Source organism: Lolium perenne, chromosome 6, assembly GCF_019359855.2.
Source record: "Lolium perenne isolate Kyuss_39 chromosome 6, Kyuss_2.0, whole genome shotgun sequence".
Lineage (NCBI taxonomy): Eukaryota > Viridiplantae > Streptophyta > Magnoliopsida > Poales > Poaceae > Lolium > Lolium perenne.
The window spans coordinates 212,259,921-212,282,326 of NC_067249.2; the positions used below are offsets into that span (position 1 = coordinate 212,259,921).

At 45.1% G+C, this 22,406-nt stretch overlaps 1 protein-coding gene across 1 annotated transcript; it reads left to right on the forward strand.

Annotated features, from left to right (window-relative positions):
• The first annotated feature begins 1,862 nt into the window (after positions 1 to 1,862).
• Positions 1,863 to 21,951, forward strand: LOC127309332 (uncharacterized). Its single transcript, XM_051340221.2, has 5 exons — positions 1,863 to 2,031; positions 20,388 to 20,511; positions 20,597 to 20,834; positions 20,932 to 21,004; positions 21,105 to 21,951. Exons 1-5 carry the CDS (start codon positions 1,863 to 1,865, stop codon positions 21,419 to 21,421), a joined length of 921 nt encoding a protein of 306 aa, XP_051196181.2. The 3' UTR covers positions 21,422 to 21,951.
• Positions 21,952 to 22,406: the final 455 nt, after the last annotated feature.

Here is a 22,406-nt window from a genome sequence, read left to right on the forward strand (position 1 = left end):
CATCATCATCATCACACGCACATGCTTAGATGCCATAGATAGGGCTTGCAGTATCCATTCCGAACCGGTGTTCTTGATCTCATCGCATGCCGGTATAGGCCAGACCTCATTAATTCATTGCGTCCCAAAGATCCCTCGCCATAGGACATCTGCAAAAGACGTGGAAGGTATCCTCCCGTTCCATGCCACAAAGAACACAATTGTCAGAGGTGACAATTTTACGTTTCAGTTTGTTCTCCCACGTAGCAAGACCATTAGTGGCAACCCTCCAAGCGAAGACACGTACCTTAGGGGGAGCAGGGCACCCCCATACCATGTCCCAGACGGTACTGTTGTTGCTTTGTTTCAGATAGTGGAGCAAACTTGGCGCCTGCCCATCTTTGGTGCCTGATTGCATCTGAAGGACCTAAGCGTGCGCAAGAAAAGCATACGGGCTAGGAGTGAGTTCACATGGGATTCAGCAGAGGTCTTCATCACGAAATCACGATTGGATTCATCAAATCGCCTGCACTACTACCTCCTAGTCCCCTCTGTTGGTCCCCGTAGCACAAGAGGGACCAGATCTCAGGGAAGACACGTGGGTTTACTGCGTCCGGCGGCGGAGAGCTCTGAACGTGCGGACGCTAGGTGGATGCAGCCGGCGGCCGAGAGCTCCGGGCACGCGGGTGACCGTCGGTGGCGGCCCTCTTTCGGAAGAGATGATGGGAGGATGTGTCCACGCAGCAGACGGCTGCGACCTCGACGCATCGGACATCCACGACTTAGACGCAACCAGCATTAATGGCCATGTCGGGGCGGGGTTCCTTTTCCTCCTGCTGGCGGCGGAGAACGGATGCAGGGAGGGAGGATCTAGGGCTCTAGGTTACGTCCTCGCTTCGGGACGAAGCGGTATTTCACTTCGGCGGTGGCATTTCCTGTAATTGTGATCGAATTAAAAACGGACGAAAAATAGGGGAGAAACCTTACTTCCTTTATTAGTAGGTATAGAAAAAAGAAATACTCCCGAGAGAATTTAGATCCGGTCGGGGATTTGCTGAGTAATGCTACACCTACGAACAGTTTTATTTACAAAACAGTTTACGGACTGATGTGGCAAGCCATGGATCAACAATGCTACACGTACGGAAGAATTTTACGGAATAGCTTACGGACACCGTCGTTGCATCCATCGGTTGGCCCAAATAGAAGCAGTTGGTTCCCAAGTTCAGCCCACGACGAAGCAAAACCAGCCACGTATGTCCGTAAGAAAATTTCCGTAGATACTTGCCCGTAGACATAGCATTATTGGCCATGGATCCATACGCGTGAGTATTTTTCGGAGCAACCACCGGATCTCACCAACTGTATAAGGCCACGTTCATCCGTAAGTTTAGTCCGTAAGTAGTTTTCCGTAGGTGTAGGATTCGTACCTCGATGGCCTAGACCCAGCGGCAAGCCGATCGAGCTCGCAGCCCACGGCACAGGGCACCCAGCGCTGACCGATGGGCCGGGTCGATCGATTTGTGACTACGAAGACACGAGTTATTTCTTGGTGTACTCGTTGGAGCTTCGAGAGCTATACCTATATCGCGTACGCGCGTACGTACGTGTATGTATCGGCGGCTAGTCTTGTCAGTTCAGTGCCGCGCGTTGTCAAGTCACGCATGCATGGAATGAGCACGGAATTTTCGCAAATCCTCGATCATATATATACTCATGGAGATCAAGCTGAGCTAGCATCAGGTTGAAGAAGCTAGCTAGCTAAATAGAAGTCCATACACCAAGGCGGAAGAAACACGAAAACTAGCTAGTTCGTTGTTTCCGGGCCGGGGAGATCGCTGTTAGTGCATATGGCCGGTAGATGGAAGCTTGCCTTGCCACTGATGGTGGCGGTGCTCATGCTGTTGGCTGCGTCGGGTTCCGCGAGGCGGCTGGGAGCAGGCGGTAGCGGCTGCGCCGGCGAGGCCACCTCCGGCACCGCCGAGCATCCCATCATACAGTTTCTCCAGCGCATTTACCTGCAGCAGTTGGCAGGACAGCCGGGGTCCTCGTGTAAGACGTATGACCCAAACAACCCGGCGTGCCATCGGTAGCATGGTAGACCTGCACACCAAACTATATAGGTGCTGGTTGATTCGCTAGATCAATACATGTTCAATAAGTTGATACGTACCCTGTGAGTATCTAGATTTTCTTTCATGCATGTACGTAATACTTTCCTGAATAAAGCAGTCGTTTCACTAGTTCTCCTTATTTTGGTAGTCAGTGTGTCTTGGGTGTGCGGTGTACTTGTATTCATGTGATGATTTGATTCAGTGCCAACTCAGTAACACGTAAAAAAAACTTGTTTTAAAGAGTCATATATGGGCTGCCTGGCGATAGATGTAAAACCTAAAATGGTTAAACATGTTGTGGACGAAGACATAGTCCTTTTTTTTAGAAATGAGAGCATCACCCCAGCCTCTGCATCAATTGATGCACACAGCTGTTTTATTGCATAGTTTAAAATTCAGAAGTTATACAACTCATGAGTCACATAAGGTGTACATAAAACTTAACAACCGGAAAATAAAAACAAAAGACAATTATGCAAGTTGCAATCTCTTAATAGGCTGCCAGCCACCCTGGTTGTAGATATCCCGAGCAACCGTCTCCAGACGGCTGCATCCAGAATCCATATGTGCACGCTGGGCCTTCGGTAGTAGGTATGATCATTCGTGGATCCAGTGTGTAACCATACTGATAAACTGTAAAAATTTAGCATTTGAGCTTCTGTTGAAGACAATATCATTGCGACAATTCCATATAGCCCACATCAAAGCATAAATACCCGTTCGAATTTGTCCTTTAGATATTGTATCAACACCATTTAGCCAATTTCCAAACATATTTGTAACATTGGCCGGTGGAGGGATATTAAAAGTATACTTGATGGTTCTCCTGATTAGCTTTGCGAAGGGACAATCGAAAAATAAGTGGTTTATGGTTTCATTAGAGTCACAGAAAACACAATTCTTACACCATTTCAATTTCTTTTTGCGAGATTATATTTTGTGAGAATTACTTTTTTATAAAGGAACCACATGAAAATCTTAATCTTCAGCGGTACCTTTATTTTCCAAAGATATTTGCGCAAGAAAACCGTATGACCATTCATCACGTCTGTGTACATGGATTTGACTGAAAAAAACACCATTGGTAGTTAATTTCCAGACAAAAACATCCGGGTCTTCCATCAAGTTAACCCTGATTAGGCGTTGAAGTCATAGTAGCCAAACCTCCCATTTATCAGTAGATAAAGTTCTCCTAAATTCGATATTCAGAGGATTACTCGTTAGAACATCTGAAACCAGAACGTTTCTCCGGCTGACAATGTTATACAACGAAGGGTATTGCTTAGCTAGCGGTTGGTCACCTAAACATATGTCCTCCCAAAAGCGCGTATTTTGACCATTGCCAACTTTGAAAGAGCCGCGAGAGAAAAAAATATCCTTAACTCCCATGAGCCCCTTCCAAAAAGGAGAATCGGTGGGTTTTGTTGTCACTTGTGACAACGTTTTAGTCCGGAGATATTTATTATGCAGCAACTCCTGCCATACTCCATCCTCATTTAAGAGTTTAAACAACCACTTACTGAGTAAGCATTTGTTTTTTAGATCTAACACCTCCACCCCGAGACCCCCTTGATCTTTAGGTCGGCAAATAATGTTCCACCTAGTCAGCCGATATTTACGCCTATGCTCATCATTTTGCCAAAAAAAACCTTGACCTGTAGAAGTCTAATCTTTTCTTTACCCCTTTAGGTATTTCAAGAAAAGATAACATAAACATCGGTACGCTAGTTAGGACGGAATTAATAAGCACAAGTCTATCTCCGTATGAGAGTAGCTTGCCTTGCCAGCAACCCAACTTTCGTTCAAAGTGGTTCTCTACTGGATTCCATTCCCTATTGAGAAGTTTTCTATAATGGACCGGGATCCCCAGGTAACGAAAGGGGAGAGAACCAGCTTCACAACCAAGGATTTTCTTATATTGGTTCTCTAGATCCTTCGCCTTTCCAAAACAGAAAATCTCACTCTTATGAAAATTGATCTTAAGTCCAGACAGTTGCTCAAAGATGCAAAGGATTAACTTCATGTTAACAGCCTTCTGAAGGTCATGTTCCATGAAGAGAATAATATCGTCTGCATATTGTAGAATGGATACTCCCCCCTCAACTAAGTGTGGGATAAGACCACCTACCCGACCATCCTCTTTTGCTCTTGCAATTAGGATTGCCAGCATATCATCAACTATATTGAACATGATAGGTGATAGAGGATCTCCTTGCCTCAATCCCTTCCTAGTTTGGGAGTAATGGCCAATGTCGTCATTGACCTTTACCCCCACTGACCCTCCCTAAACAAAACTAGCCACTCACTTACACCAAATAGACGAAAATCCTTTCATACGCATAGTTTGTTGAAGGAAAGACCAATTAACTTTATCATAGGCCTTTTCAAAATTAATTTTGAAAAGAACCCCACCAATTTTCTTCCTATGAAGCTCATGAATGGTCTCGTGAAGGAAAACTACTCCTTCAAGTATATGTCGTCCTGGCATAAAAGCAGATTGTGTAAGCTTAATAACCTTATGGGCTATCCCGGTTATTCTATTTGTACCTACCTTGGTGAAAATCTTGAAACTCACATTTAGTAAGCATATAGGCTTGTACTGCTGGATCTGGACAATGTCTTCTTTCTTAGGTATTAAAGTAATAACCCCAAAGTTAAGCTTATATAACTCGAGATCACGGTCCTAGCTAGACATGTTATCTAACTGCTACTTCATCGATAAATTGTTGACAACAGATCTAGGAGAACCTCAAACGATATCACACCCTAAGCGCCAAATGCAAACATAGACCTAAAAGCATCTCCCACATGTTTCCATCAAACCTTCCAAATGGACTCGAGCATTCATGAATAATAACATGGTCACATGAATACGCATCGGTCGACCAAAATCGACACTATTGTTGATCCACGGTTTCTGCTTGTCGGAAGGATGAACACCTCATGGGTCGGTTCAATTTGAGGTCTCAATCTGTCCATGGATGTCCTACTCGGGATGATAGGCTTCAAACTGAATAGAATGTTCTATGAGTAACAAGATTTGGTGACCAAATAAAACTGTCCAGAAGGAAAAATTATTTGTAAGTCCACAACTGATGACCAATGCATCGGTTAAGGTCGTCAAAGTCAGCAGTTGTTGAACAAAAATTGTACTACTATGCAACATAATATTTTTATGAGTGGCCATTGAGGTTTCTAACACACACAAGAGCTAACAGAGCTATGGATTCCAAGATCGACTATGTGAAGCAAAATAAATTAAAAGAGTATATAGTTGTTGGCTTATGACTTGCATTTTATTTTGCCCTTTTACTTGGGAACATTAATTGTTTGCTCTTCCTGTTTGGTTGTGGCTATGGAAACCTGCTCAGAAGTATGTGGAGGATGCCTAGTCAGGCTAAGGGCATGTACAATGGTAGAGAGGGCACGCCTTCTCTTAGCACTCCATTTTATCTAGAGAAGATAAAAAAAATAAGTGATAGAATGCATTATCTTTTATAGTCATTTCTAGTAATAAATTATTGTTGATTTAATTTTAGTAAAAAAATGTTTTACTAATGGAAGGCATATGGTAAATAGAGAAAATAGTCTTCTCTTATTTCGTAAGAGATCCTCCTTAGCTAAGAGAAGGAAAAATTCTCATACTTTGTTCTCCCTCCTCCAACTAAGTAAAATATCCGATGTGGCATCCGTAAAAGAAGGCTGAGTTCGCCCATTTGTGCATGCCCTAACTACCCTCCTCTAATACTTATTGCATCTTAAGTTGTTGATCTCCAATTTTAATCAGAAAACATGCTTTTCTTTGTTTCTAGATGACACGCTTTAATATATTATTGCCATATGCTTACTTTTTAGTGAAACAAAGTTTCTATACGTTCATGTTGGAGTTATGTGCATTGCAAAAACGAATAATTAATGATTCATACATAGATGTACACCTTTCTTGCTCTTGTGACTCCATAATTTTTTTATGCTTTCACAGTATTCATTGTAAGATGTGTACAAATGTGTGTAAATGTCAAATGAAAAAAAATATTTCTTAAATAATGCTACTGGAACGTTCTGAGCACATGCAGTTAAAGTAAGAAACGTACTTAACTTACGTGCATGTACCTTCAGTCGAGCTACCTTCCTCTTCAGTTTACTGCATATTGCAATGCTGGTTCGAGCTTCTCACTGAATTTTCGTGGACATCTTGCCTGGCACAGCATCTTCTTCTTTTCAAAAATAATTGCTCCTTTATCATGAACGGATCCTGCGCATATAATCATATGAAACTACATTATTAATGCGTGATGTTTCTCAGAATTTTCTTCTTCTGAACGTAGGAAAACTGTTAAAAACGAAGCTACCGTATATGTACACCGGCCGACCGTGTGTTCCCGGGGCAATCAGCCATGAGCATATATCGGTAGATATGATTCTACCACTGGTAGAAAAAAGGCCATCGGTCGCGGTGCGCAACTGCCATTGGTCGCGATTGAGCAATCGCGACCAATTAAGCGCGACTAAAGGCCCCCCCCCCCCCCTTTAGTCGCGGTTCCTTACGAACCGCGACTAAAGGCACGTCCACATGGCCGCCAGCAGTCCGTCGGGGCGGAGGACCTTTAGTCGCGGTTCTCCTGGCCAACCGCGACTAAAGGCCGCCGCAGGTTTAGGGTTTTAGCCCCTCCCCCCCCCCCCCCCTAACCTGGTTTCTTTTTAATTTGTATTGTTTTATTTCTTTTGTGTTTTCTTTTAATTTTGAAGGAGTTTCACATATTCTACGGTACTACATACATGCATATGAATGTACAATTTCAAACAAATTTGAAATTAGAACCAAAAAGATACAATATATATTCAATATCGGATGACCATATACAATTTTGAACAAGTTTCCATACATATTTTAGTGCATATAAAGTTCTACGTCCTCTACATAGTGTTCTCCTCTAGGATCGATGACTTCCCTCGCGAACCATCCGGCTAGTTTCTCTTGAAGTGGTCGGAAGCGAGCTTCTGGACTAAGCGTCGTCCGGAGGTTAATCCTCTTGATGTTGTTCTCAGACGGCTGCCGCTCAGTGGTGTATCTCCGGATCCTCTCACAAACATAGTATCCACATAGATTGGTCCCCGGTGGCTGAATATCCCCAGTCGCAGTCTTTGCCCTTTTAAATTGTAGCTCTTTTTTGAATTCACCGACCTTTTGATCTACGAACCGTCTCCAAACCCTACGAGGCAAAGAAAATTAAATGAACAAGAGAGTTATTAATTAGTTACTTGATATTAGGAAATGATGAACGAAATAGGCCGATCGATATAGAGCGCAAACGAATGAAAATAATTACTTTTGCATCATTTTTCTCATGTCGGCCCAAAGCGCCTGATCCATATTCAGAGAGTCGTGGATGAGAACTTTGGAGTTCTGAATTTGAATTACTAGCAGAATCCAGTGGAACCTGCGGACACGATACATGCACAGTCATGCATAACTCATCGATTAGCCACACATCATGCATGGAGTAAACAAAAGAGAATGTGCTCAAGACAGAAACACTCACCCAAAATGGAAAGGAAATAGAATATCACTTTTGAGTTCCTGTTTTATAAGAAACCGCCACAGGTCTTCCTCCACGTCGGCGGGGTGGAGTTCTAACACATGTGAATTAACGATGTTTGGGTCAATGAACCCAACATCATGGATGCGCCTTATTCGCATTTCCCGCTTCTTCAATCTGCATAATAGCGTACACAACAAGATAGTTAGGACAATATATATATATAGATATTGATATGTATATCAATACTTCGGGCATGGAGGACTTGACCCCCCAAATAATATAAGGTATATTGATAACGTGTTATCAATAAATTGGGCGGGGAAGACCCCCATTTTTAAATAAAAATAAAAAAATAAAAATAAAATGATAAATGCTACTGTAGCAACAGTAAAAATTCCACTGTAGCAACAAAAAAAAAATTTGCCACGAATGCGTGCTCTCCTGTAGCACCAATAATATGGTCGGTACTGTACCGCACAGTATCACCAATTATATGGTCGGTACTGTATCACACAGTATCACCAATTATATGGTCGGTACTGTATCACACAGTATCACCAATTATATGGCCAATACTGTATCACACAGTATGATATCAACGCGGATTTGCTACCCGCATGGCTAGCTATGCACCCCTTCATGGCCATCCGATATAGTGAGCACAAAAATGAAGGGATCAAGATTCCCATGGCTGGCAAAGAAATGAACTTAACGGCTGCTACTTCCCTGTTTGGAGACGTTGGGCTGCTCAATTGCTGCTAGCTGTAATTGCAATATAGACGGTAATACATACGCGACTGTTCGTTCAAAAGCAAAAACAATATGCTACACTTTTTAGTACACATGTAATTGCGACATAAATGATAATACAGTCTGAACTGCGTTTGTTTTGGCATTTCTTACTGGCATTCATTTTGGCATTTCACACTGGCATTCGTGTTGGTATTTCTGGCTGGCGCTCGTTTTGACATTTCTGCATGTCATTCGTTTTTTTGCATTTCTAGCTGGCATTCGCTGAAACTGCTTCCTCCATTTCCTTGTACAGAGCATGTTTCCGAGGAACAGACATGCAAAGTGCATGGGTAAAGCTAGCTGTGGCCGTTTCCATTATCCACAGAAACTGCAAGTTCAATTGTTAGGCGTGCATGCACCGTGCGCCAGAACTGCATGTGATATGGACATGTTTTGTGTTGGTTCGATTGCTAGGTTGTTGTGTGCTGATCTTTCACTTGGACCATCGCAATTGCACTTTGGTTGACAGTCTGGAGGGAGCTGTCGTCAGGGAGGAAGTTGCAGCCGCGGCCGTTCGTTTTGGCATGTGTTTGAAACTGGTTGCTCTCTTTCGTTGTACTGACCAGATGTCCGTGGCTACCCTGTTCCGAAACAGTCTAGTAAATTAAAACATAAAATCACATAATATTTCTAACGGACAGTGTTGGTTGCAATCCTTTTTCATGTGCATACTTTCTCGACGTCCGTTCATTGATTTGTAATTCTGGTCCACGGCAGATGCAATTTTGATGCTCAAAGGCGTATGCAGTTTTGCTTGTCTAAGTCATGTGCAATTTTGATGGTCAGACATATGCAATTTTCTTGTCCAGTGGAGTAGCGAACTCCTCGTCCGCTGCTAGATTCTTTGTTTGGCCATTGAGATGGTAAAGGATGATATGGGACATGTGAGACGCAAGGATGGACAACTCGCGACTGGATTTCTTTCTCCCAAATACGAGGACATGCATCCACCATAAACGCATAGCATTAACACAGCAAGAACAAGAAAATAAGGGCATAGCGACGCTGGCCCACGCCAGGCATAGAAGGCCAAATTGAAATCGAGAAGCAGCTCGCGGACGAGGCACTGGAGACTGGATTATGTGACGCGAGCGTTGCTGAAGCTAGTCTGCTCCTCCAGCGCCTCCCCTTCGTCCTTGGCCCCTCACCATTCCCGCACACGCATGAGCGAGATGCAGCGCAGCAGCCAAGTATCACCAGATTCCCGCTCTTGCACCATCGCCCACTGCATCCCGTCGCCAGCGCGCACGCCCTTGCAGCCCGATGCTTTGCTCCCGCCTGCCACTGCACCTTGCGTGACGCTCCGACGCCTCGCCTCCACGCCCTTCCGCCTTCGCCGCACGGACTGCACCAACGCACGACCGTCTCGAGCAACGCGGCGCAGCTCGCAGCCCTGCTTCCTTTGGTTCCGCGTCAGGCAACCGCTGCCCCTTCTTCTCCTTGTGCCGCGTGCAAGCAATATCGCCAGCAGCAGCCGACGATAGCGCACCCACCAGCCATGGAAGAAGAATGGTGGCATAACTAATCCAGCTGCTTGCTAATCAACTAGCGGTGCCCAAAGGAGTGCCGAAAGGATTCACATCTAACCTCGCTTCGTCAATGAAATATGTCTAATCTATATTCATTGAACTTGCTGTGCTATTGCTACTTTGCTAGGATAATTTCTTCAACCGAGCATCTGCAATACGGCATGGATGCAGGATTGAGGCACCCCATAAGCATCAGCACCCCACCACACGTGCCCGACTAAATATGTGTGTGCCTTGACTAATATTTTAGTAGGAACGATGGTCATGCACTTAAGTTGGCGTGCGGTTTTACTTGTAAAATAACAATACAATTTCCCATCAGGTTGGCTACAGAAATGACATTTCCATAACGTGGTGTGACAGACTGGTAGATGGTGCTCTCCCTACAACGGCGTTAGGGCCTTCCGTTAAAATAAGGTGCTCCCGGTCAGGGATTTCGAGCATGCACAGCTAGCCATGCGGGTAGCTCACTATTTTGCATATATATATATATATATATATATATATATATATAGGATATATTCATGCTACACCCGGGTGTAGTTACTCCCACGTGTGTTTCACACAATCTAGGTAGTATCTATCATACCGAAGAGTATATACATGTAGTATGAAGTATATAAGAATATTTTGGTAGTATATATACTGCTTTGTAGGTAGTATGTACACTTTTTTACGTACACTATATCTTTACGTATAAATATGCATGTATTTTGTATATATAGTGCAAACTATGGGTGCATTTAATTTTTTTTCACCAAAGTTGGTATGGAGTATCTTAGATATAGTGTACGAACATACTCAAACCAATAAAGTATGTTACATACTTCCGTATGGTAGTATATAAGACGTGGGTGTAGTTACACCCGGGAGTAGGAAGTATTTATCCTATATATATATATATATATATATATATATATATATATATATATATATATATATATATATAGTGCAGGCAATGAACGAACGAGATGGGGTAGAAATTAATAAATCACTTACAGAACATAGCAACTGATGATAGATTTGTCGAGATCGCGCAGATTGAACAGCTGGAACAATTCACTCCGATGAATTGTTATATAGTAATGTTTGAAGTGATGCTCATGTCTAACTTCCGCATAAATATAGTCTTTGGCGTTTTTAAGTTTTATGTAACCCTTGTACCAATTTAGCAGACCTTTCATTTGTCGAGGTAGATCCTCTTCCTGCGCAGGCTCGACGAGAGGCCCATTCTCCACATATGTAAATACTACGTCCTTCATTGGCGCCTCATCAAGGCCTAACAGTGCACGAAGAGTGATACCTAAGTTGGCTGCTTGTTCTGTGGCACTCGCTACAGTCAATCCATGTGCTGCCGCAGCTGCTATGATTTCGGGGGCATCGTCCGGACCGGCGGCTTTCACTATGAGCGGGGCGATCGATTGTTTACTTTGTTCCCCGAGCTGGGCAACTTGTTTCCCCCCTTTTTTACTTTCTAATTCTTTCTCGGCCTCCTCCTGCTTCTCCGCCAACTCTTGGTTCCTCTTGAACGCGAGTGCTTGCCTATGAAGTTCACGTTCATAGTCGTCAGGCAGATTCTTCGCGGCTTGGGACGGTGTGTTCAAAAATGACTTAGCCCACTGCTTTTGCTTGTCAGAAAATACTGGCTTGGGCTCGCCCTCTCTTTTCTTCTTGCAGTCCTCCTTCCATTTCTCATGCTGAGCAGCCACGACCGCTGCATTTTCCTCGACACTAAGTTCCCAAGGCCTCGGGATGAGAGGCTTCAGTGATGGCTCTGGTATCTTTGTGGTTCTAGGTACATAAGGCTCCGGGTTAATAACCCAGGACTGCTTCTGCTTCTTCGCCGGAGGTGGATTGGGGGGCGGCGTCTGATCACCCGCCGGACGAGGACTGGGGGGCGGCGTCTGCTTACCCGCCGGAGGTGAATTGGGGGGCGGCGTCGGCTGACGTGCAGGAGGTGTAGGTGAACCACCACCACCACCACCGCCGCCACCACCACCGGAGGGGGGTGGACTTGTTTGCCTTGGCGCCTCGTCTGGAAACTTGATAAACTTCTTTTTCCATAGAATGAACTGGCGCTTGACACCTCCAAGTCTTCTCTCCCCTTCGGGTGTAGCAATGTCAATCTCCAGTTCCTCAAACCCTGGGACTATTTCCTCCACCGTGACACGAGCATAGCCATCTGGAATGGGGTTGTTGTGGTGGAGTGCTCCAGGCTCACATGGTAAAGCACTGCCGATGGCTACCTTCGTGGACATGTTCCCAATTGGATAATGCAGATGACATTCTTTCATCTCCTTTACATCGTCCACGGGGTAGCGAGGAGGCTCCGGTGCAGTAATTTCGACCGCCGTTGCATTATCAGTAGCCGGCGGGTTCTCCGTGGAAGCCACGCTGCTTCTCATCCGCGGCTGGCTTCCGAGATCCGCTGGATGATCTTCATTCGCCCCAGCTGCCGATCTTTCTTGTACTAGTATATTCAAGGTTTTCTTCATCGTATCGACTTCCGATACCAACTTCGCCATAACATTTGCATCCCGATCCATCTTTCTCTTACGGCTTCTGTAACCGTACGGGTCATCGTTCTGGGAGAACCCTACTTTCCACGGAATGTCCCCGGACATGCCTCGTACACGTCCTCCGTGTTCAGGATTCCCGAGGGCTCTTGTCAGCGCGTCGTTCTCTCTGTTGAACTTGATCTTCCCCTCTTGAGCATCCCTCATTGCGTCAATAAGGGCTTGGGTGGGTTTAAACATTTTGTTCCCGTGAACACACGCCCCTGTCTCCGGGTCTAGCGTTCCCCCATGCCCGTACCACCAGCTTTTGGCCCTTCGGTCCCATCCCTCCGTACCTGGACGGATTCCTCGCCTCCTCAGCTCGTTCTCCATCTTCTCCCACTTAGGCTCCCAAAAGCGATACCCTCCTGGCCCCATAATATGATTGTACTCCTTCTTAGCCGCATTTTCCTTATTTTTTTTCGATATTTCAATGAAATGCTCCGATTTCTTCTGCTTCACAAAATCTGGCCAATCATGTTGAAGTCTCTCATATTGTCCTTTGAAATCCGGAGTCTTGTTCTGGTTGACATAGTCACGGGCTAGATTTTGCTTGAATTTCCTGAATGCTTCGGCCATCTTACCAAGAGCGAACTGTTTGACTAGCTTCCTCCTCTTCTTGTTTTCCTCAATCTTGTTACCCTCCTCATCGAATTTGTGGTATTCCGGAGGTAGGATGAAATGTTCCATAAGCTTTTTAAAGCAATCCTTTTTAGTTCTCTTGTCGACAAAAGTGAAACCAAGACGTGCCTTCTTTGGCTCATGCCACTCCTGGAGGGTGATCGAGACGTTGTCTCTAACAACGGCTCCGCATTGGTTGATAAACTTGGTGGCGTGCTTCTGGGGCTCCAGCGGCCTGCCGGTTGCACTGTCGACAACCTCGATGGTATATGTTTCTCCTTGTTTGAGCGTCTTGGTTGCGCCACGCTTTGACGACGACGTACTCGATTTTTTCGACGATCCGGCCGAGGGCTAAAATAAGAAAGAGAGTTGCCTTCCCCATCATCTTGCTGACGGCCTTCGTCTTGACCGTCAAGATTCAGATAAGAAGAAATATCCTCTTCATCTTGTTCGGTCGGCACATAAACAATATCGCCTTTTATGATGCCAAATATATGTTCTTCAGCTTCTTGATCATAGTTGTCCATAATCGGGTCAGCTCTATCGTCCGCCATATGTCAGTCCTGAAAACATAGTAAAAACTAATTAATTAAGTGAAGAAGGGGGGCGGTGGAGGTGGCGAAAGGGCGGTAGCGGTGGGTAACATTCCAAAGTAATATAACATTCCAATATTATTATTTTTACTTAATAACATTCCAAAGTATTATATGTTAAGAAAATAACATTCCAATATATTATTATTTTTACTTATTTTGAGTTCTTTTAAAAGTGAAAAAAAACAAAAGTAAAAATTTAGTTCATTTTTTTGAGTTCTTTTAAAAGTGAAAAAATACGAAAGTAAAAATTTAGTTCATTTTTTTGACAAACTTTTGTTAAGTTATTTTGTTAAGTTATTTTTGTTAAATTTTGTTAAGTTATTTCTTGTTAATTTAAAATTTTGTTATACATGTTAAAGTCAATTTTTTATTAAGTGAAATGAGGGAGATTTATTATTAAGTCAATTTGTGTTTAGTAAAAAAACAAAAAACAAAAAACAAAAAAAGGCCGGTCTCTGTTTCTCTCTCTCTCTGTTTCTCTGTAAGCCACCGGCCGGCCGTCAGCCGCGCGACGGCGGCGGCGAGGCTAGGCGGCGACGGCGGCGGTGCGAGGCTAGGGCGGCGGCGGTCTTCGCTCGAGCGGGCCAGCCGGTACCTTGGGCGGCGGCCGGCTTCGATTCGTTCGGCGCGGCGGCGCGCGGCTTGTGTAGCAGAAAGGCGAGGGCGACGACGGCGTCGAGGCGCGGCGGAGGCGTCGAGGCACGGCGTCGGCGCGGCGGCGACGAGCGTCAGCGAGGCAGCAGCGCGGTCGGGCGAGGCGACGGGCGGCGCGCGGCGATGAGTTTTGCAGAGACGAAGTGGTGGATCGAGAAGATCCGCGGCGGTTCGCGCCGCGGGAATATATAGGGACCCCCTTTGGTCGCGGTTGGTGTGGCCAACCGCGACTAAAGGTCCCTTTAGTCGCGGTTGGCCACACCAACCGCGACCAAAGGATTTTTTCGCCCGAATTTCGTTTCCCGCGGAAAATACCTTTAGTCGCGGTTTGGGAGGCCAACCGCGACTAAAGGCATTTTTCAAAATGCTTTTCTTTTTCAAAATCTTAAAAATATAAATAATATATCAATAAATTCAGAAAAATAAAACTAATTCAATTCAAAATCTTAAAAATACAAATAATATATCAATAAATTCAGAAAAATAAAACTAATTCAATTCAAAATCTTAAAAATACAAATAATATATCAATAAATTCAGAAAAATAAAACTAATTCAATTCAAAATCTTAAAAATACAAATAATATATCAATAAATTCAGAAAAATAAAACTAATTCAATTCAAAATCTTAAAAATACAAATAATATATCAATAAATTTAGAAAAATAAAACTAATTCAATTCAAAATCTTAAAAATATAAATAATATATCAAAAAATAAATAAAAATAAAACTAATTCAATTCAAAATCTTAAAAATACAAATAATATATCAATATATTCAGGAAAATAAAACTAATTCAATTCAAAATCTTACTACATTTCTTCCCGCCATTTCTTCCCTGTCTTCCCGCCAATTTCTTCCCGCTCCCATTTTTCCCGCCACTTTCTTCCCGCCTCCTGTCTTCCCGCCTCTTTCTTCCCGCCACTTTCTTCCCGCCTCCTATCTTCCCGCTCCCATTTTTCCCGCCATTTCTCACTACATATATGTAGCCCGGCTTGGCCAGCATTATCACATCTCTACAATCTCTCATCACTCTCTCATGGCTTCCACCGCACCCACTCTAACCTACCAGCAGGTGGAGGAGCTTTGCGCCTCGAACTACCCTTGCCCACCGGGCTACCGCGTCCCCGCCGGCTGGAGCCTAAGCGCCGGCGGCGTGCCGGTCCCTCCCTCCCTCGAGTACCGCGCGCCGGGCGGCCATCACGAACCACTACTACCTCGACCTCACGCCGGAGCAGCGGATGAATCCCCGCTGGCATCCCGATAACCAGCATACTTGGGACGCCTTCTTCATCAATCGGCGTGAGAGGGCGCTCGCCAGGTATGAGGAGGACGGTCTGCCTCCTGGGAACTTCCACGAGGCCGGACGTCGGCTATGGTGGTACGGCCGGACTCTGCAGAGCGTCATGGACTACATCACGGCCGGCGATATCCCCCGCCTGCGCTGCCCTCAGTTCGAGCCATGAGCGCCGCCCGACGACAGCGACGACAGCAGCGACGACGACGGCGGCAACTTAGAAGGCAACGACTACCAGTACAACGGCGGCGGCTATGAAGACTACGAGTATGCATATTATACGCCTAGGCAGGAGTATGACTAAATCACTCCAAATTTCATGTATCATCAGTGCTATCTCGAATCAATCGAATCATTCGAAAATGGACATGAAAACACATCACGGATAATATAATTCACGTGATCCATTCAACAAAGTTTGGTACAATAAATTATTACACATCATTTCTTCCCTTGTGTCCCTGCTTGCTTACGATTGGGCCGTATCCATGGAGCATCCTCATCATTTAACTTAATGCTTGGGTCGGTGTTCACTTTGAAGGGAGGAATTTCACCAAACATATTATAATCTTCTGACATGTCTGTCTTGTCCTCCACTCCCACGATGTTTCTTTTCCCTGAAAGAACAATGTGGCGCTTTGGATCATCACATGATGTACTGATCATTTTCTTATCTTTCCGTTTCCTCGGTTTGCTACTCATGTCCTTGACATAGAAAACCTGAGCGACATCTTTCGCTAGGACAAATGGTTCGTCAAGGTAACCAAGATTGTTGAAATCCACCATTGTCATTCCGTATTGCTGGTCCACCTTTACCCCACCTCCTATTAGCTTGAACCATTTGCACCGAAACAAAGGGACCTTAAAGGAGGGCCCATAGTCAAGTTCCCATATCTCCTCTATGTAACCATAATATGTGACCTTTTGCCCATTCTCGGTTGTTGCATCAAAGCGGACACCACTGTTTTGGTTGGTGCTCTTTTTATCTTGGGCGATCGTGTAAAATGTATTCCCATTTATCTCGTACCCTTGGAAAGTCGTTATAGTCGAAGATGGTGTCTTGGCCAACATGTACAGCTGATCTACAACAGCATTGTCACTCATTAAATGTTTTCTCAACCAACTGCCGAAAGTCTCCATGTGGGCCTTCCTAATCCAGGATTCAGGCTTCCCCGGGTTGTCCGAGCGTAAAATATTCTTGTGTTTCTCAAAGTACGGAGCCACCAAGCTGGAATTGGTCGTAAGCGTGTGGTGAGCTTCTCGAGAGAATGGCCGTCCATACATATCGTTGATTTCCTTCCGATCGTGCCTTTTCCACTTAGTCTCCCCTCGTGCCGCGATCGAGGAAGACCAATCGGCTTAAGGTCAGGAACAAAGTCAACACAAAACTCAATTACCTCCTCATTTCCATAGCCCTTGGCGATGCTTCCTTCTGGCCTAGCACGGTTACGAACATATTTCTTTAATACTCCCATGAACCTATCGAAGGGGAACATATTGTGTAGAAATACAGGACCGAGAATGGAAATCTCTTCGACTAGGTGAACCAGGAGGTGCGTCATAATATTGAAGAAGGATGGCGAGAACACCAACTCGAACTGACAAGACATTGGACCACATCGTTCTGTAACCGTGGTAGAACTTCTGGATTGATTACCTTCTGAGAGATTGCATTGAGGAATGCACATAGCTTCACAATGGCTACTCGAACATTTTCCGGCAGGAGCCCCTGACAAGGGATTAACTTGTCAATGCCTATAGATTGTAGGCTAGGGTTTAGTTAGAAGTAGAGGGTAAGTAGATCTCGAAGGTTTCAGCCGAAAAGTACTCGACGACTATGAAAACTAGGGTTCGCAGACAATGATTCGATTGATTCTTTGTCCCTCGACTCCCCCTTATATATGAGGTGAAGCCGAGGGATTCGTGCTATACAAGTTTACAGAGTCCGGGACGGTTTCTAACTCATCCCGCCAGATTACAAACAACACTTCCTATTACAACTCTATCTTTCCTTAGTAAATCTTGGGCTCCCGAATCTTCTTATTCTTCGGGTATTGGGCCTCCAGTAAACCCCGGGTACCATCTTCGGCAGGCCCATTTGGGATGCCTATGTCAGTAGCCCCCGAGATTTTGCTTGAATCGTAGAGTCAGGGAAAATCTCCATTGTTTATTTTTACTCGAAAGCTTTAACCTTTTATATTTCTTCACATAAAATTCTATATTGTACAGGGATACTGGTAATTGGGGCTAGTTCATCTGACGGATCAGGTACTAGTTAACTGCTCTAGTGGCAATCCGCAAAAACCTACTTCAAAATCACGTCCCCGGACATGATCTCGGGATACTGGTGTAAACGTCGACAGGTGCCGCTTAAGGTCTTACCATTCTGTCGAGTCCCAGTCAAATTTATCGGGTACCTAACGCGTCCGTTAGGATTTTTCTTCGTATCTGTTGATACGGATAAAAGTAGCAGAGCGCAGTCTTTGGCGATGCCACGCCCAGCAGAACGGATCTGGGGTCTTACCTTCGCAAATTTGCGGCATTCAGAAATTGATCGCAACTTCGGCGTTCTGAGAATATATTGTCGAGTGCTTTTCCGGCTGTTGGAATGGCACATTTTATCGAGTCATATATGACTTATATTGTTCTCCCGATGGGAGTATATGTAGAGTTAATTATAACTCGAAATATACTCTCTTGTTTTTCTATTTTTGTTAATTTCATCGGGCACGCGAACAGCGTTCCCGATGGGAGTAGCCCCCGAGGCTACAACCAAGAACTTGTGCTTGGTTGTAGGCTCAACATTTTAGTCCACCTTGTCGCATTACTTCCCAATATGATCTCTTTCTTCTTCTCTCTCTTTTTTTTTTATCTCTCGGGTGCGCGAACAGCGTTCTCGATGGGAGTAGCCCCCGAGGCTACAGCCAAGGACTTGTGCTTGGTTGTAGGCTCCCGCAATTTCTATATTTATCATACTCGAAAATTTACTTTTTTTTTTTTCTGAAGTAGCCCCCGAGCATTTGGGCAAAAACTTGTATTTGACCAAAGGTTCCCGAGGTATTGAATAATTCTTTCTGTCGCCGTTTTTCTTGTCGACATACTTCCCTTAATCAAATTTACTTCATCCTCCTCGAATAGTCGTGATTTTTCTGCCCTGTGGGTCCATTGCTTCGACTACGTTGACACGTCGTGCAAGTAGTGGGCACACGTCCTCCGCTTTTCCTGGCGCACGTACGGTAACGCCTATTTCAGTAAAAATACTCTTTTGCCCTTGTGTCTAGAAGATCCATCCTCACCACACGATTTCTTCATCCAACGGCACACTGCTTCACCCGAATCTTATATAAACCCTTCTTCAACCTTCGTTCATCCCCTCGCTTGCGCCGCTCACCTGTTCCTCTTCGCAAAACTTCTCCTGCGCCCGAATCTCTCCAAGCTTCCGCACTCACAGACCTTACTCTGCCCATTGCCGTTGATGCCACCGCGCACGCGACTCACTCGCCACAGCACTCCGGAATCCAAGATGGCTGCCGAGGATCTTGAGTGGGAGAGATCCAAAATCTCCAACCAGGACACCAACATGCTGAAGAGGCTTGGCCTCATGAAGAAGGAGGACGCCATCCGCTTCCCCAGCGAAGAAAGCTACCCCAAGCCTCCAATGGAGTATCGGGTTAGTTTTGTTGATCACCTGATCCGCGGCCTTTCAACCCCAATCCACGATTTCCTCCGCGGCCTTCTTTTTGTTTATGGGATTCAACTGCACCAGTTGACTCCCAATTCCATCCTTCACATTTCTATTTTTATCACACTTTGCGAATGCTTCCTCGGAATCACTCCCAATTGGGCTCTGTGGAAGCGCATTTTCTGCCTCCGCCGTAATGGCTCCCACAACGTCACTTATAACATAGGTGGCGTTGTTATCTGTGTTCGGACTGATGTCGATTATTTCGACGTCAAGTTTCCTGATTCTGTCCAAGGATGGCGCAAAAAGTGGCTCTACATCCACGAAGAAAGCGCCAATTCTGTGGAGCACAACATAGTTCCTTTTGACGGAAGTGCCAGGATTCAGCGTCGCCGTTCCTGGGATGCCGAAGTTTCTGAAGAAGAGAAAAAGGCGACAGAGGCACTCATGTCTCGTATCCATCAGCTGCAAAACACTCGAGGCAAAGAACTGTCTGGTGTTCAAATCACTGCCTACTTCCTTAGGATTAGGGTGCAGCCTCTTCAGGCTCGCAAAAATCCCCTCTGGACGTATTCTGGTGAAAACGACGCCAATAGAATCTCCGACGATCTTTCTGCAAAGGACTTGGAGAAGTTGATCCGAAGAGTTTCCCGCTTGGCAAAAAAGGATCCTATTCCTTCCGCTTGTCGCGTGGAACCATACAGCTCCGCCAATCCTCTTCCCGAGGTATTTTGCCTTCTCGAGTTTCTATCTTGTTCCGAATTTGCCCTGCATCTCATTGTATTTGTGTCACTCTAATTTTTCTTTTGTCGCTGTTTTCTTGCAGAACCATCCTACTATGACTTCCCTTCCTCCTCTTCCTGAGGATGGAGAAGTCGAAGAACGGGGCATCGTTGCCGAAGATACCCCAGGTTCTTCTATTCCTGAAAGTGAAGTCGCGGGTTCCCACAAATCTGCGGCTTCCCATGAAAAGGAAGTTGAATCTGAGGCCAGTGAATCGACGCAATCCCTTCCTCCTGCAGTTTCCCCAAAGAACAAAAGGAAAAAGCATGATGCCGAGGATTCTGGCACTTCTAAGGCTGAAGAAGCTGGTCCTTCTAATCCGAGGGCAGCTTACGATCCTTATGTTGAATCCCTCATCAGCTCGTAAGTCACCTATCTCGCTATATTTTTGTACTCGAAATATTTATCTTGTCGTGCTTTTTATACTGCTGATTTTTTGATCAATCAGTGATGAGGAGGAAGAAGTACCAGTTACTGACGTGGCTCCTCGAACAAGCACATCACGTACTGTACTTGCCTCAGACACGCTAGTTGAAGGAGAAGAAACGTCGCCTCCTCAACAAGACGTCGTCACCACTACTCCGCCATCAAGCCCCCGTGTCCCTTCACCAAAAAGGGCAAGGGTTGAAAAGATTGTTGATTCTGCCCCTCAGTTGGGCAGTTCGTCGACTCTGCTTTTAGATGATGTAAGTCTGTCGACATCTATATTTTCCTTATTTTATTTTTCCACACCTTTTCTCTTTTTCATGCCGATGTTTCTCTTACTGTGTTCACGCTGAACAGCCTATGATCAAGGATCTTCTCCGCATCGGGTCCCAATTTATTGGGTACCGTGAATATGCCGCCAGAGCCGAAGGTAACGACTTTTATACTTGCTATTTTTCTTTGACTTTCTATTCCTGTTGCTTGTCGCTATTTTTTGATCTTTCTTTTCTTTCTTTTTCATATCTCGACAGAAAAACTTTCAGAGGCCAACGAACGTGTCGACGCACTTGCTCAAAAACTCGAGCAAAGTGAGGCGGCTCGCAAGAAAGCTGAACTTGCTGCTAGCAAAGCCAAGGCCGAGGTTGATGAAGCCACGGTGAAAGCTGCTAGTGTCGAGGAACTGCAGAGAAGGCTCAAAGATGCCGAATCTGCCTTAGATGAGCAGAAAACTGCACAAACTGTGCGTGAACAAGAGATCATCAAGCGTCTGAAGTCGCAAAGTCGACGCACGCTGAGTAATATCATCAACCCCTTCTATTGTACTTCCTGTTTCTTGGTTTTTGACTAATGGTTCTTTGTTTTGTGTGGCAGCCCAAACAAACCAAGATTTTGATCTGGAGAATCCCGTCAATGACCCTCTCCTTGATGCACTTTCTCTTCTGGAATTCCATGGGCGCGAAATTCGTGAAGGCGTGGCCAATGCCAGTGCAAGTTTGTCGGCGTTGTTCCCCTACTTCTTCCCGAAGAAAGAGGAACCTTCGACTTTCCTTGCCCTTGCCAAGCTTTTCAATTCGTCGGAAGACCTGGGATTGAAGATGCGTCAGGAGAATATGAAGGTTGCTGTCGAGAGTACTGTTGCCCTGGTTGCTGACAGCCAACAGACGCTTGATTGGATGAAGGTTGGCGACACCAGTCAGATAGAGCAGTCGAGATGGAGGTCGCTGATCAAGGCGGCCAAGCCCAACACGAAGAAGATCTTGGCGTATCTGGGGATCAAGCCAGCTTCGACTCCTAGCTCCTCGAGGCCGGAGGTCTAGTTGCATGCCTCTGTTTTTCTTTCTGTTTCTTTTGCTTCTGTCGCCAAAGTAGTCATTTTGGCGACACGTACTTCCTTAGCTCCACTGAAATGCCCTTGTAATTATTCCAAGAGATTAATGAAAACTTCTATCTTTGCTTGTTGTTTGATGTTGTCTTGTTTATTTTTCAGTTGATATTTGATAACTATACTCCATCTTCTGCTCCTTCCAATGTTTCGCCTTCTTCTTCCCGCGCGAGGAGAGCTTTTGGTGATACCGCTCCTGTCGACGATACCTTGTCGCAAGAACTGGATGAACTTCGGCAACAAATTCAGTATGCGAAGAAGCAAACACTTGTGATGATGGAGCAATCTCGTAAGTCATCTGAAGCCGAAAAAATTGCTCTTCAACAAGCTCGCGAGGCCGTGGCTGCTAGGGAAATTGCTGCTTCCGAGGCTGAAAAGGCGACTATTCGAGAAAATTTCATGCTCGAATTAATGAATGAAGCCAGTGCAGATATGTCGGGTATGCCTGTTT

Bases quoted from the DNA above. Each gene is read 5' to 3' on its own strand.
- LOC127309332 (XM_051340221.2), top strand. From the start codon at position 1,863: ATGGTGGCGGTGCTCATGCTGTTGGCTGCGTCGGGTTCCGCGAGGCGG. The intron at 20,512-20,596 runs GTAAGTCACCTA...TTGATCAATCAG, and splicing joins GTTGAATCCCTCATCAGCTC to TGATGAGGAGGAAGAAGTAC. The intron at 20,835-20,931 runs GTAAGTCTGTCG...CACGCTGAACAG, and splicing joins CGACTCTGCTTTTAGATGAT to CCTATGATCAAGGATCTTCT.